Source organism: Rhincodon typus, chromosome 28 (assembly GCF_021869965.1).
Source record: "Rhincodon typus isolate 14 chromosome 28, sRhiTyp1.1, whole genome shotgun sequence".
Lineage (NCBI taxonomy): Eukaryota > Metazoa > Chordata > Chondrichthyes > Orectolobiformes > Rhincodontidae > Rhincodon > Rhincodon typus.
In genome coordinates, this window is record NC_063359.1 from 36,526,378 (window position 1) to 36,542,967 (window position 16,590).

The 16,590-nt window shown below is 41.2% G+C and overlaps 2 protein-coding genes across 7 annotated transcripts in view; one reads left to right on the forward strand and one right to left on the reverse strand.

The window, feature by feature from the left end:
- gpsm1b (G protein signaling modulator 1b) overlaps nt 1-16,590 on the forward strand; it is a 229,250-nt gene that overhangs the window by 136,656 nt on the left and 76,004 nt on the right. For all 6 annotated transcript variants that reach the window (XM_048613487.1, XM_048613486.1, XM_048613488.1 and 3 more), the window contains one exon: nt 5,921-6,047. In XM_048613487.1, the coding sequence (XP_048469444.1) occupies nt 5,921-6,047 (127 nt within the window). The remainder of the gene's footprint in view (nt 1-5,920; nt 6,048-16,590) is intronic.
- The window catches only part of LOC125486363, a 75,774-nt gene continuing 65,277 nt past the window's right edge, over nt 6,094-16,590 (reverse strand). Inside the window, exon 4 of the mRNA XM_048613495.1 lies at nt 6,094-6,657. Coding sequence (XP_048469452.1) covers nt 6,223-6,657 — 435 coding nt within the window. The 3' untranslated portion in view covers nt 6,094-6,222. The remainder of the gene's footprint in view (nt 6,658-16,590) is intronic.

Below are 16,590 nucleotides of genomic sequence, written 5' to 3' on the forward strand. Positions count from 1 at the left end.
TGCTGCTTGGCCTGCTGTGTTCATCCAGCTCTGCACCTTGTTATCTCAGATTGTCCAGCATCTGCAGTTCCTACTATCTCTGTGAATTTGAATTTGTTTTATTGTAGTCACATGTACCTAAGTACAGTGAAAAGTTTTGTGTCATGAGCAATACAGGCACATTGTAACAAACAAGGGCATACAGATCATTGAGTGCTTACACGGAGCAAGGTATGCAAGGTTACAACTGTACAGGAGGTGCGCAAAAGCAAAGTCAACAATAGATTTGAAATTAGTGGTCCATTCAGCAGTCTAATAACAGCAAGGAAGAAGCTGAATGTGAGAAAGATGTTGTCTTGTATGCTGAGAGGTCTTTGTTTTTATTTTGATTTTCAGTATTAGCATTAACTTATTTGTCATCTTGTGCCTTGCCTAATAGTCCCAGCTATGGTTCAGTCAGAAACATGCTTGCCGCTTGAGTTCAAAGGTTATGTATTTAGTTCCGACACCAGGAACTTGAGCGCACAAGCTAGGTTAGTGCCGGAGTGTTGGAAGTGAGATCTTTCAAGTGTGACATTAAAATCTCCATGTGGATACGAGTAATCACCTAGTAACATTTCAGAGGAAAACGGGGCATTTTCCCCATTGCACTGGTCAATATGTATCCCTCAACCAACATCATTTCAAATAAATTACGAGGTTACACATTACATTGCTATTTGTGGGCGTTACTGAGCCTGAAAAATCTTGGTGGGGGAAGGGCGAGCACAGTTTTGTTGTAATTCTCATTTTTGTTTTCAGTTCCTCAAAGTCCTTGTCCCTCCCTACTTTTGTAACATCCACCAATCCCACAACTCTGAGATATCTGACCTTTCTGTTTCTGGGCTTTTGGGCAGCCCAATTTAAGTTGCTGCACCATTTGGTGACCATGTCTTTAGCCTTGGCTCACTGGGTATCCTGTGCACTCGTACAAAAAACATCAAGTTTGACACTCCAGTGTTAATTAAGTGTAATTAAACTGGGTTGGCAGTGAAACTTGGTGCTGCAAAGAGTACTTAAGGCGAATAGCTAAGGTATAGGGTGGCACAGTGGCTCAGTGTTTAGCACTGCTGCCTCACAGTGCTAAGGACCCTGGTTCGATTCTAGCCTCGGGTGACTGTCTGTGTGGAGTTTGCACATTCTCCCTATGTCTGCGTGGGTTTCTGCCAGGTGCTCTGGTTTCCTCATAGTCCAAAGATGTCTGGGGTAAGTACTCCATAGTGTCCAGGGATGTGCAGACCAGGTGGATTAGCCATGGTAACTGCAGGGTTACAGGGATAAGGTGGGGGGCTGCATCTGGGTGAAGAGTTTGAAGGGTTTGAGTGGACTTGATGGGCCAAGTGGCCTGCTTCCACACTGTGGGGATCCTATGATTACAGCAATAATTACACTTCAAAAGCATTTCATTGTTTGTAACGCGCTTTGACATGTCCAGTGGTCTTGAAGTCTTAATGAGTTTCCGAGACTCCCAGGGGTGGAATTTGTTCTCTTGAGCCTTTTCCACCTTTTACCTCTGTTTCCTCCTTAAGGACATTCCCTAAAACCTATCTCTCTGACCAAGCTTTTGGCTATCTGTCCTAAGATCACGTTATATGGTTTGGAGTCAGATGTCGCTTTCTAACACTGCAATGAGGTGCCTTGAGATACGGCACTATGTTCCTGGCACAAGGTTAATCCACATTTTTGGGGGCATAGGTAAAGCAATTCAAAACTGATGCTTATCCCAATGGCAAGTCTGATTTATTTTAATGTATTTCCACTTGGTTTTGCGATAGTGTTCAATGGAACACTTTTACAGCTTAGCAGCTGGTAGAACCAGGTTAACAAGTTTACATCAGTTCGCATGACGTTCAGCATTAGCTTTGACAACTGTATATCCTTCTCCTAATATTTGCTGAAGGGGTGAGATGGAGGGAGGGAAGCGTCTTGACTGTTAAATGGCTGCTGATAAGTCAGTGATACAGTGTTTGCATCCGCAATCATAAAGTACAAATGATAGTGAAGATCCTGGAACCAAAATAAAGCATGTTGACTTTCTGCGAGTCCTGTGATTATAGTCTTTTGTAGGCAGAGCCAAACACTAAAATACCAATCTTCAAAGCCAACTCTTTATACCTTGCTATTCACGCAAACTTTTCTGGACATCATACTGCTTGTGAACAAGAATAAAACTAAAAAGCAAAGTAAGGTTATTATTAAATAACACAGATTAGCTTTGACTGTATTACTCAGCTTGAACCTCAGGAGCACAGTAAATTGCAAAAAGCATTCAAGCATCACATTTAGAGGTGATGAATGCATTTGATGAATCTTGGCTTTGTATCTTTGTAACATTCTGTGTGTGTGTGTCTGTGTGTGTGTGCGCACACGCGCACGCACACGCACAATAATCAGTTATAGTTCACGTGTTTTTCTGCTCCAGACTTTTGTTTCGTAAGAAATACGAACAGTGTTGGCTATCCAGCCCGTTAAATGTGCTTGGCCATCGAATTAGATCATTGCTGTTCTATCAATGCTTCATCTGAAGATGACGAGTTGGAGAAGGTTATTGAACCCCTCAAGCCTGCTTCATTCACCAAGATCATAGCTGATCTGATTGTAACCGCAAATCCACATTCCTGTCAATCTCTGATAACACTTCACTCCCTTGCTTAATAAGAATCTTTCACCTCTTTCTTGAAAATATTCAGGAATTCTGCATTCACCACATTTTCAGGATTTTAAAGATTTATGACCCCCAGAGAAAATTTTCATCTTGTGTTTGAAATGGCAACCCTGATTTATAAGTAGTGACATCTAACTCCTGATTCTCCAGAAGGGGAAACGTTCTCTCCCACATCTGCACTGTCAAGCATTTTGCATTTTAATCAAGCTTGGTGTAAGAGTTATTGTCATTGGGCCATTTATTAGTTTGATGAAATTGACAGAGTCCAAAGCCCATTTTCTCTGGCACCTGTAGGGTTCCTGTCTCTGTTATCTGGGACCATTTTGGAGTGGATATATCCCCATAGTGATGAAACGAGTCAAATGTTGGTACAGCTTCCAGGCCTGACAAGTCTGGGAAAAGGTGGACCAGTTCTTGTGGATGTAGGAGGTCGCGTATCTGTCAGGAACTAAGGTGTGTTGTTGGGGAGGTGCTGCTGACTTTTCAAATCCCTCAGTGGCCGTACCCCTTGGTATCTCCACACACTCCTCTCGCCCCTCAAACCTTTGCGATATCTGTGCACTTCCAATTCAGACCTTGTGCTTTTCCAATTTTAATGTCTTCACCATGGTAGTTGTACTTTCAGTTGCCTGTGCCCTTTGTAATACCCCACCTTACACCCCTTTGTCTGTCTCTATTGCGTTTTCCTCCATCAGACCTACCTCTTTCACCAGATTGGACATCTGGCTAGCAGCTTCTCTAAAGTAACTCTATCACATTGCATTAAAAGTGTGATTTGAATACAGGTGGTTGTTGATATCCCATCTTAAAGGTGCTTTCTAAATGCTAGGAGGCTAAAATTCAGAAGCCCAGTCCATCTGACATTTGTAATATGAGGAAGAGTCTAGGCTTGTATCTGTTAGTGTTTAGGAGAACAAGAGGCAGCCTGATTGAAACATACAAGATCTTGAAGAAACTTGGCGATGTAGGTGAGGAGATGAGGTTTCCTCTTATTTAGAATTTAGAACGGAGGGTGATTGTTTTAAATTGGCAACACTTTATTATTAAACAGAGATCAGACATTTTTTTATTTTTCTCGGATGGTCATCTTAGAGTCATAAGAGATATACAGCGCGGAAACAGACCCTTCTCTTGAGTCTTTGGAACTCTGTCCCTGAAAAGGTGGAGGAAGCAGAGTACTTGAGTCTTTTTAAGGCAGAGGTAAATAGATCCTTGTTAGTAAGGGACTGAAAGGATATCAGGATGAGGCAAGAATGTGGATTTGAGGTTACAGTCAGATAAGCCATGATGTTATTGAATGGCAGAGCAGGCTCAAGGGGCTGTTTGGTCGCATCCTGCTCCTGATTGATATGTTCCTGTGTGCATCATTAATTATGTAGCGTGTAATCAAGTAGGGGACAAGTGTAGTTAATAAAAACTGGTGAGGCTGCCTTTTTTTTTTGACTGGAAGGAAGCAGATAAGAGGCATGTTGCAAAACGTTGGGGTGCAGATTTTTACAGATGATATATGGTGAAAATGTCTTGGCTTCAAAACAGTAAAGAAGATATTGTGAGCATTTTTAGGCCCTGTATCTAAGGAAGGACGTGCTAGCCTTAGAGGGTGTCCACAGGAGGTTCACAAGAATGATTCTGGGCTAGAAGGGCTTGTCATTTGAGGAGCAGTTGAAGACTCTTGGTCTGTACTCGATAGAGTTTAGAAGGATGAGAGGGAGCTCTCATTGAAACTTAGAGTACTGAGAGGCCTGGATAGATTGGACATGGAGAAGATGTTTCCACTATTAGGAGAGATCAGAACCTGAGAGCACAGCCTCAGAGTGAAGAGACGACTCTTTAGAACGGAGATGAGGAGGAATTTCTTCAGCCAGAGGATGATGAATCTGCGGAACCCACTGCCGCAGAGGGCTGTGGAGGCCAAGTCAATGAGTGTCTTTCAGACAGAGATAGGTTCCTCATTATTAAGGGGATCAAAGGTTTTGCGAGAAGGCAGGAGAATGGAGTTGAGAAACATCTCAGCCATGATCGAATGGCGGAGCAGACTCCTTGGGCTGAAAGGAGCAGAATCTGCTCCTATATCTTAGGCTCTTATGACAAATTAAAATGAGTATGTATCTGGGGGAGGGGAGACTCAAAAGAAAAGTGAGAGCACATTGAATAAAACTGCTTTTGCAAATTCTTGATTGGGTTGACGTTTGTTCTGGATGAGGATGGTATAAAGATGATGCAGGAAGCAATAACTATGTATGGTCATGATCAATGGGCAGCTCAAGGTGCTTCAGAACCAATGAAACACTTATTTAAAAATGTAGTCACTTTTGTAATGTAGAAAACAGAGACTAATTTCCTCACGGCAAACTCCCCACAAATAGCAATGTGACTGTAATGCCCAGGTTGACTGTTTTTGTGATGTAGAATGATGAAGGGGTAAGTATTTGCCACAATGGCAGGTTTAACTCCCATGTTCAGATTAGCGCTACTGGACATTTTGCATACACCGGAAATGGCCTTCGTTCACTGCCCAGTCTGGAAGGCAGTACAGCAGGGAAGTGTCCAGCACTCCGTACTAAATTGGATTGTCAATCCAGATTTTGCATGCGGAAGTCCTGGAGTGACACTATTGCAGCTGTTCAGCAGGGTAAGGGTTAATTCCAACAAACAAACCAAATTTAGCCTTCAGGACTCCAAATGATGTTCAAGTACATAGCAAATTCCTGAAAGCAGAGCACAGTGCCAATCATAGCAGAGTGCCTTGTGAATATGCAGTTCTTTCAATGTTTGCTGTGTACCTAGTGCAATATCAGCTTGAGAATGTGGTATGGTACTGTGTCCCTTCAACAAGAAAGCTTATTTCAATAGTAGGGGCTTTCTTTGCTCCCGCAGGGTGGTGTACTGTGAATGAAATATGGAAGAAGTGAAGTCTCATTTGCCATGCAGCAATCAGGATCGATGGTCCATTAAACAGTAATAAACAGGAGATGGTCTGGAATGCAGTGATAACTCAATTAAACATCGCTGTACAGTACAGCTTCTGAATTTGCTGAGTTCTGTTGCATTGCTTGTGCCAGAGCAGCTGGTTTGGAATTTGTAAATTTCCTGCTCTTTACTCCTCTCCCTTCTACTCTCTTTCCCCCCCCCACCCCCAGGCAACTTTCTTTCCAGTCTCCTTCACTTTCAGTCCTCCCACTGGTCCATAACTTTTCGTGTTGTGCAAGTTTCCAACCTTGGGATGTCTTCTTGCAGATCGGTGATCGGAATGGTGAATTAACAGCCCAGTTGAATGTGGCACAACTGCAGTCAGTGCTCAGCATGACCTCAACTCAGCAAGACAGGCAGTCTGCTCTCTACCATACTGACTATGAAGCACAAGGTAGGCGTAACTTATTTGTTTTCGGAGAAAGAAAGCAACCAGAATGTTGTGGGAAAGCTAATTTTAATCTAAAATGCATAATCTTAGATAAACAGATGTCGATAACGCTCTGAGAAGAATAACAGCACCAAATATGACATGCAATAATCGCAGTGTTAGTTTGCCTTTAAGATCATTATGTTTTCTTTTTTAAAATTGATTTGAATGGCTGAGTTGTACCCTGTTGACACAAGGTGTTGGTTCTCTGGGTGTGACCATAATGTAATTTGTATATTTCTTTTTGCTTCTTATCCAGTTTTTGCTTTTGGTGTTTTTTTTTTTCTGGCAAGAATTTTGTCAAGTAAAGCTTACTGAATTTGTAAAATCCAAGTGTCAACCTGAAATTAGCCAGATGGTGACTTGGAAAGTCAGTTTGTAATTGAAGACAAGTTGTACTTGCTTTTTGTTTTAATATTTTTGTAAATGTAAACTCATTTCTAAGACTTACTTTTGTAAGCCCACCAGTTTTGATTCTAAAATCCTTCTTCAAATAATTCCAGCATTTTCCTGGATACAGATAGAAGGGCTCATTTGTATTGCATAGATGCGTTTCAGGGCAAGCTCCGTAAGTCTGTGAGGGGAAAGAAAAAGAACGTAAGCATATGGAGAAATGTAATCTCTGTATAACATTGCAGTGTTTAATAGTATATATAATATTGCAAATATTCAGTCAGTCAGTCAGAAGAGAAACAGACTGTTCAGTTTGCTAACCCTTTACCAACTCTACTGGTGGGCTGAGATAGGGAAAGGTGAGAAGGAATTGATATCAATCAACAGCACTAGCCTAGATCAGTTGGGCTGAATGGCTTGCTCCTGTGCTTTAAACAGTACGTAGATGTTTAGATCTCCGACAGATGAGTGTGCTTCAGTTGGTGCCTTCTGAAATTGTGGTGGTGGTGTTGGGGAAATGTACTTGTTTGGGGAAGACAGTGGTGGATGTGTATAACCTATTGGTACAAGAAGCACAATGTCTAAAAACACTCCCTGTTTACTGTAGGCCTAAGGTTTCACAACACGTGAGAAAGGGTTGTCAAATTGCCAAATGCTCGTTGGCAACTCCATTGGAAACACACTTTAAGACTGAGTTATTCTGAGGGAAAACCTTTGGATTTTCCAATTTCATTCATCCCTGAAACCGGTGCTCATGGTGATTGTTATTGTATTTCATGTTGCCAGGTTTGTTTGTAAAAATGTAGAGCTAAATACAAATGGACAGAGGCAGGACTGGACAAAGTTCTGTTCTCTGCTGTACTGTTGGGCACAGCCAAGGAGAATGCTGCAAGTTACCTCATGTTGAGTCGAAGAGGATATTTTCTGTATTACCTTTTGGTTAGATTATTTCATTGTTTCTGGTGAACATTGAGATTTTCTGAATGGTGCATATATTTATGCCCAATTTAATTGGTATGTAGGATCAGTTGGTTCCAAGTCTCCACGATAAGTTAGATTATGTGTTAATTACCCTTCCTATATGACAATGTTGGTATCAACAACAGCACGGCATAAACAGACAATCAAAGATGTTCTTCATTGAATCCCCAGGTTCAATCACCCGACTGAGAAGGATATCCCTGTTTGGAGGAGAGTTAAAATTTGGAATCTCAAAAATCTCCTTACAGACAGAGGGTTGGGATATCTCAATGCGAATTCTGGTAGACCTTTCCTGTCGTTACTCCCAATAAGTTGGGTGACATTGCAAAGGTGGAGCCTCTATTAAATACACTGCAGCTGAAATCCATCAGAATTTTATTGCTGGTTGCAGGGTTTTTCCAAATTTCCAGATAAGCGAACAATTTTTATTTGATTTAAAGATCATTTCTTCTGCAGCAAAGTATAACATCTGGTGTGCGACAAATGTGCGCTGGATGCTGGAACCATCCTAGATAATTATCAGCAGATCTTCCATAACCCTGTTTGTGGTGAGTCGAAGGATCCACTGGTTTATATCACCAGTGATATATAGACATGGAAGCTGGCGTATTGTCTGTTAACGTTGCACGTACCTTTTTTAAGATTGTTAAAATCTAACACTGGGCAAGTATGCACAACGACCATTTGCAAGGTTGATTTTTGTGGCTCCAGTATATTCTGTCCTTGGATGTTTTCCGAATGATTGCCTTTGTTTATTCATGCATTTCCTTCAAGGTACCGTACGTTGTATCTTGAACTCTCTGTAATGGAATGCAAAGTTCTCATTGAGAAAAATGCTTTATTGCTGGGGAAATGATTGACAATTTTAAGTTTATTATTCATACTGTGGTGACAAATCTTCACCACTTTGAATTTCGTTTTCTTGAGCATAGAAAATTCCTCTGTTGTATCCAATAGCTAATTGGGTATCAAAGGTTGATCCAAAACTTGCAGGTTGTTCAGATGTTCTTGAGTGACGATGTCTTCATGTCTTGTGCCCAGCTGAGCTCCTTCCATCTGTATTGCACATTGCGAAGACCATTAAGTTCAGCTCCCCACCAGAAATTTTCTCTACCCACAAATTCCATCCCACTCTTTAGCCACTGTCTCAGGCTGTTTGCAACCTCTGTATCCTGCATGATTGTGAGGTGCGATCCCAACCCCATTTTCTCTCCACTGTTATGTTATGTCACAGATCCTAATCCAGACTGAACCACGAGACGTAGGAGCAGAAATAGGCCATTCGGCCCTTGTAATCTGCTCTGCTATCCAGTGAGATCATGGCTGATCTCATTACTTCTCAACGTCTTACTTTCTTGCCCTTTTCCCCAAATCCTTCATTCCCTTACTAATTAAAAATCAGTCTACTGCTGTCTTCAATTTACTCAAAAAAAATCCATAGATTCACTACTTTCAGAAGAAATTGCTTTTCATCTTTTGTCTTAAATGGACAATCCCTTACTCTGAGGTTATGCCCTCTGGTCTTAAACTCTCCCACAAGGGGAAACAGCCTTTCCATATCGACCTTGTAAAACTCCCTAAGAAATTTTTATGTTTCAATAAGGTTGTCTCTCGTTCTTGTAAAGGCCAATGAATGCAGGCTCAAACTACTCCACTTCTCCTCATATAACAATCCCCGCAAACCTGGCACCAACTTGGTGAACTTTCTGTGGACTGCCCCCAATGCCAGGATATCTTTCCTTTACATAAGAGGCCCAAAGCTGTTCACTGTATCCCAGCTGTGGTCTGACGATTGCTTTGCATAGTTTTACAGACCTCCCCTTATTCCCTTTGAAATAAAGGCCAACATTCCACTTGCTTTCCTTGTGACTCTTACCTAGCTATGACTACTCCAGTTTTCTCCTGGCCAGACTTTTCACTTCACTATCTGTAACCTTTATCTCTTTAACCTTCTGAAACCCAACAGACTTTGCATTCCTCCAATTTTGTCCTCTTCTATATCCTCAATTTCCTCTGCCCCAGTTTTTATTCTTTCATGGAATGTAGGCATCGGTGTCCAGGTTAGCATTTGTTGCCCAACACTAATTGCCATTGAGAGGGTGCTGGTGGAGATTGTATGGTATAATTACTCCCACAGTGCTGTTAAGAAAGGAGTTCCATGCTTTTCACCCAGAAACAGAGGTAAAGGAATGATGGCAGAGTTCCAATTCAGGATAGTTTGTGGCTTGAAGAGGTACATGCAGGTGTTGGTGTTCACAAACTTGTGCTTCCCTTGACCTTCTTGGTGGTAGAGTTGACATGTTTCACAGGCGCTGTTCAAAGACTCTCGGCAGGTTGTTGCAATACATCTTGTAGACAGGACACCTTACTGCCACTGCATTGGTACTGAAGAGATTGAATGTTGAAGGTGTTAGTCAACTGGCTTGTTTTGATGATATCAAGCTTCTTGAGTATTGTTGGAGCTGCACTCATCCAGGCAAATGGGGAGTATTCCATTTGTTGATACTGCCCCTTCAGCTGTTCAACTTGCAAGCTCTGAATTTCCCTTTCCAGACCAATTTAGTTCTCCATCTCTCTTCTTCTCTCCAGCACTCCTTTTAAAACCTCTGTCTTTGCTCAAGAGTTTGCCCCTTGCATGATTGCTTTGGTTGCTGAAGTTTGATATTTCTTGCACGGTATTCTTGTACCTAAATACTCAAGAACCAAAGGCAATCTACCCATGTTGAAAAGAAGAATATTAAACAACATCCTTCAATAATCATTTGTTTTCTTAGCACGTCGAGGTAAATACAAAGTTTGTCAGGTTAAGCAATCAAAACAGAAGTACTATTGTAACCAAAGTGGAATTAACTAACCCAATTCTCCGATGATTTGGTTCCAGGTAATGCTTTTTACACAGATTGGAATACTGTTGGCATAAGGTATTTGTCCAATACAAGAATATTGTGAGAATTTAATACTCTACATAGATTATTAAGTTCCTGTAAGCAGCTTTATTATCAAAAGGGACATGTGCCAAGATTCAGCTTAGCTAATCACTGATCATCAGCTGTAGTAATAACAATATTTGAAACACAAGGGGATTTTTAACTTTTTTAAATCAATCGCGGGACATGGGCATTGCTAGCTAGCTGGCCAGCATTTATTGCCCTCCCCTAGTTGCCATTGAACTGAGTAGCTTGATAGGCCATTTCAGAGAGCAGTTGAGGGTCAACCACATTGCTGTGGGTCTGGAGTCAGCTGTAGGCCAGAGCAGGTGGCATATTTCCTTCCCTGAAGGACATTAGTGAACCAGATGGGGTTTTCTGATAATCGACAAAGGTTTAATGGTCATCAGTAGATTCTCAATTCTAGAGTATTATTGAATTCAAATCCCACTATCTGCCATGGTGGGACTCAAGCCCAGGTCCCCAGAACGTTAGTTGAGTTCCTGGAATAATAGTTTCTTAATAGACCACTAGGCCATCGCCTCCCTTTCAATAAGGAGATTATTATTCTGGATTATTATCCATGAAAACATGAGGCCTGGGTCACTTGCAATCATTCTATCGTTTTCTTGACCTTCAAATTCTTTGTAGATCATTGTTAGATTATTTGTGACTGGGGGTGGCATGGTGGCACAGTGGCACAGTGGTTAGCACTGCTGCCTCACAGCACCAGAGACCTGGGTTCGATTCCAGCCTCGGGCAACTGTCTGCGTGGAGCTTGCATGTTCTCCCCGCGTCTGCGTGGGTTTCCTCCAAGTGCTCCGGTTTCCTCCCACAGTCCAAAGATGTGCAGGTTAGGTGGATTGGCCATGCTAAATTGCCAGTAGTGTTCAGGGATGTGTAGATTAGGTGGGTTATAGGGGAATGGATCTAGGTGGGATGCTGTGAGAGTCGGTGTGGACTTGTTGGGCCGAAGGGCCTGTTTCCACACTGGAGGGATTCTATGATTGTGTGATTCTATGATAATAGACAAGAAATCCCAGTCGTTACTTTTTTTAAATTTATTCATGGATGTGGACATCGCTGGCTCGGCCAGCTTTTATTACCCATCACTAATTGCCCAGAGGGCAGTTAAGAGTCACCTGTCTGGAGTCATATATTGATCAGACAGGGTAAGTAGGGATGGCAGATTTCTTTTCTAAAGGTCAATAGTGAACCCGATGAGTTTTTCCTGACAGTGGTTTCATGGTCATCATTAGACTCTGAATTCCTGATTTTTATTGAATTCAAATTCCACCATCTACTATAAACCTCAGGTCTCCAGATTAAGAGTCTAGCAATAATACCACGAGGCCTCACCTCCTCTTAAATTATTTGTTTGCTATGTTGTTCAGGAAACCCGAATCCTTGCAGTTGAAGCCAGCTAATGTGGGAGTAAATTTTACATTCAAATCAAGGATTGATTGAAAGCAAAATACAGCTAAACTCTGAGAATCCTCATTGACCCAGCCTTCAGTAGAAAAACCAGGTTGTTACAAAAGAAGGAAAAATCGGAGAGGCAGATCAAAATCATTGAGCCATTTGTTTTTAAATTGAAGTAGTTCGGATGACACTTGCGGAAAGTTTCAGGATCTTGTATCCAGATCCTAACTATTTTCCCATTGTCCTGGCTTGTGTTCATTTTTTAGTGGATATTAATATAATAGTTTATTTTAGTTTGAGAAAAGTCATTCCCACATGTGATAATGTCAGTCTTCTGAGAGATGATAGATGCTTTGAGAATACTACCTGAATTTCCAAGTGTGAAATAGGCTAATTGTTATCCCTGGGCTAAACAATTTTAAGATATATGCTTTTGGTACTTCAGAGGCTTGACCTATTTTGAAGAAGTTTAGTGCAACCCATAATATAGGAATTCAATATTTGTACCTGAACATGAAACCATGGCAATATGCTTTCCAGAACATTCAATATTTTTAACAATTAATATTTTCCATACAGTGTTGTCGGGGAGGCGATGGCCTCATGGTACTATCGCTGGACTGTTAATCCAGAGACCTAGATAACATTCTGGGGACCGGCGTTCGAATCCCACCATGGCAGATGGTGGAATTTGAATTCAATAAAATATCTGGAGTTAAGAATCTAATGATGACTGTGAATCCATTGCTGATTGTTGGAAAAACCCACCTGGTTCACTAATGCCCTTTAGGGAGGAGAAACTGCCATCCTTACCTGGTCTGGGCCTACATATGACTCCAGACACAGCAATGTGGTTGACTCTGAACTGCCCACTGGGCAGCTTGGGATGGGCAATAAATGCTGCCCTAGCCAGAGACACCCTCATCCCATTAATGAATAAAAAAAAGTAGGTCATATGCACTATTTTAATCTCCAATCCAATAAAATTAAGAAAAATGCGCTTTAACGTTTATTGAAGGAGTTATGCAAAATGTATTTTGTCCATCTTACTTGGCTTGTTTTTCAATGTTGATAACTGTCACATCAAAAGATCATGAAATCGATCCTAGGGGGAGCGAAAGGTGACACCCCTCACATTATTGATTGCAAGCAAAGCCTCTGCTTCTGAATTTTCTGAAACTGAAATAATTTGGTTGAATAGCTTCAACACTTGGTTAAAGTTATCTGAATTCTAGAAAGGTGGGTACTGTACTCTGACTTAAAAAGATAAAGAAATATTTGTAAAAACCGAAAGAACTGCGGATGCTGTAAACCAGGAACAGAAACAAAGTTGCTGGAAAAGCTCAGCAGGTCTGGCAGCATCTGTGAAGGAAAAATCAGAGTTAACGTTTCGGGTCCGATGAAATATTTGTGTTTATATGGTGCCTTTTAACAGCGACAGAGAGGTGAAGGTCTGCTGGTATTTTCAGACTTTTAATCCAGAGACCCAGTTAATATTCTGGGGATCCAGAAATCTTGAAGTAAGAGTCTTCATTGAAGAGAGCAATGGATGATTATTTGGATAGAAGTGGTGTGCAGGGATATGGGAAAAGGCAGGCGATTGGTATTAGGTAATGGAAGCAGTGCAGGCCTGATGGACCAAATGGCCTCTGATACAGAATGTCCTAAAGCACTTTTATAGACCTGTTCATTATTTTTTCACGGGCGTTATTGGCAAGGTATTTTTATTTGAAGCTATTTCTATTCTTAATTGCCCTTGAACTGAGCAGCTTCCCCTGCCATTTCAGAAGGCAGTTAAGAGTCAGCCACATTGCAGTGGGTATGGAGTTGCACGTCGGTAAGGACAGCAAGTTTCCTTCCTAAAGGGCTTAGTGAACAATTGATGATAATTTCACAGTCACTATTACTGAATTGAGCTTACAATTCCAGAATTTTTGTTCTAATTTCTAATTGAATTTAAAGTCCACCAGACCAACAATGGGATTCAAACCCATGTCCCAGAGCATTAGCCAAAACCTGTGGGTTACTAAATCCAGTGACATTACCACTACACTTGGCTATGCAGCTCCCCAAATTAATTCACAGAATCAGATAGTCCAGAAGGGACCCTTTGAGTCTTCACTGACAAAAACTACTCTCGTCCCACTTTCCAGCACTTGGCCAACTGCCTGTTTCAAGTGCTCATCCAAGTACATTTTAAAGATTGTGAGGTTTCCCATCTTAACTCCCCTTCCAAGCAGTACAGTTCAGATACCCACCACACTCTAGGTGGGAAAAAAACCGTTCCTCAAATTCCCTCTAAACCTCTTGCCTTCCACTTTAAAACATGTGCCCCCTTGTTATTGACCCTTCAGCAAGGGGGAGCAGCTGCTTTCTACCCCACCCTGTCCGTGCCCCTCATAATCTTGTAGATTTATTCGTTTTGAAGCATAGTTATTGTTGCAGTGTATGAAGTGGCATAGCCAATTTGTCCATGGCAATATTCCAAACAGTGATGAGATAAAATGACCACATGATCTGTTTTGATGGTGTTTAAGATGAAAATTGGCTTGGACAGTGGAGAGAAACTTACCTGTTTTTAAAAATACTGTTAGCAAGATCTACTACACCCATCTGAGTGTTAGACCAAGCCTACGTTTTGAGATTGTACAGTTCTCCAGTGATAACAATATTGATCCAAAACACAAATTGGTGATTTCTGTTAAACCGTACAGATTTTAATCTGGCTCTGTCCAGATCCACAGGACTTCAGTATTTTTTTTTTTGCAATGTGCCAATCTCCATTAGGCTTTCACAAAGTAAGAAGGACATCTCCATTAATTGGGGACTTCCCGGTCCAGATTAATAAGATTGTGATTATCTGCCTTTGTCTAATAAATCACTAGCTGTCGTGTTATATGTGTTTCACAGTTGGCAGAATGGATAAATGACATTCATTTAAATCCTATAGGTACAGGATGCAGTTGAGTATGTGCTCAAAAAACTGTCGGCACTCATTGTCACTTAATGCTAATTGATGTGTGCTCCTAAAAGTGCAGTATGAAAGGAATGGGTTAGATGTTAACAGGTGACTGGACACAATGCTGTGTTTTAATATAAATAATTTTAATGGTTTGGTTGATGCGTTATTAAGAACATCAAAGTTATCCACCACAAGAGATACACTCAAAACACACGTTCTGTCTTTAATTGTCACCTTTCCTTCCATATCTCCCATGCACCCCATGTCTCACATCTCTCTTGTAACTACTATATATTGCTTTATGTGAGATTCTGAAGACAATCTTGTCAACTTGAAGCATTTAATGTCATGTTGATGATTCTTCATTAACCTAGAGATGTGAAAGAGGTCTGGGACTCATCAAATGGAGGTGAGAATTAGTGACCCAGATGCAGAATTGTTCCTTTACACAACTGGTTGGAGTCTAGAGATATAGACAAAGACTATTGGTGTCACATAGTTGTAAGCTCAGCTATTAACAGAAATGGAATTTAATTTCTATAGAATTTACATAAAATAGTGTAGAAATAGGCTATTCCGTCCCATTGCTTGGAATTGTGATTGCTCCAATTGCGCAAACCTCCATGAACTCCATTGGCTTCATTATCACTTTATCTCTTTCTCGACAATGTGCTTGTCTAGCTTCCCGTTAAATGTATCCATTCTATTTACCTCAACCAGTTCATATGGTAGTGAGTACCACATTCTAACCATTGCCAAGTGAAGAAGTTTCTCCTAAATTGTGATCAGTTGTATTGGTGGCCAATGCTTAGACCCTCCCAAAAGTAGGACCATCTTCTCCAACTTTGATAAGTTGACATGTGGCTTAATTTAACAATATGATAAGTTGTACAGTATGGAGCATGCATAACTGTATAGTCCACTTGGAGTAGGGAGCCAAACATTCCATCTAACACTAGCATGGAGTTACGTGCAGGGGTATGGGCATGTCAAAAGACTGTGTGTCTGCCCCTCTCTCATCTCTCTCTGTTTGTCTTCTCCAACTCATTTTATTCCAAATTATCTCATGGCGCAAACGCTATTTATGAGTTCTAATTAAAGTGACAGACACAGAGGAAATTGGAAACACTCAGCAGGTCTGGCATCATCTGCAGAGAGAGGGAAAAGGTCACCAGTATGACTGTTCTTCAGAACAGTAATTAAAGTAAACAAGCTTGTTGGTTTGCATTTCTACCTCATTCCATTAGTGTGTTTATGGACCACTTTCCTTTGAGTAAGATTGTGCATGAAGACAACATTCCACATTAGAATCCTCCGGTGATGAAACTGTTTAATGCACTGTCCAGCTTATGAGGAGGCAAGAAGTACACTTACTGGTACCAAATCAGAAAACTGAAAGTCTATAAGGGTTTCAGAGATAGTACGAACTGCTGATGCTGGAGAATTCTGAGATAATCAGGTGCAGAGCTGGATGAACACAGCAGGCCAAGCAGCATCAGAGGAGCAGGAAGGCTGACGTTTCAGGCCTAGACCCTCCTTCGGTAATTGAGGGCTTAAATTTAATCTATCAATTTAAATCTATGCCCTTTTGAAAGATTTTTGATTCCCTTTTGAAAGTTCCTATGGAGGGGCATGTGAACACATAACATTGTGGATGTGGTACCAGTTGTTTGACCTGCTTTGTCCTGGATGGGACAGGCAAGTGAGGATTATCACACTCCTGATGTCTTCTTTGTGGGTGGTGAGAAGTCTTTGGGGAGTTGATCCTTGCCAGAGCAATGGTTGAACTGGTGGTTTTGCTAATTGCTGGTAAACCAACATT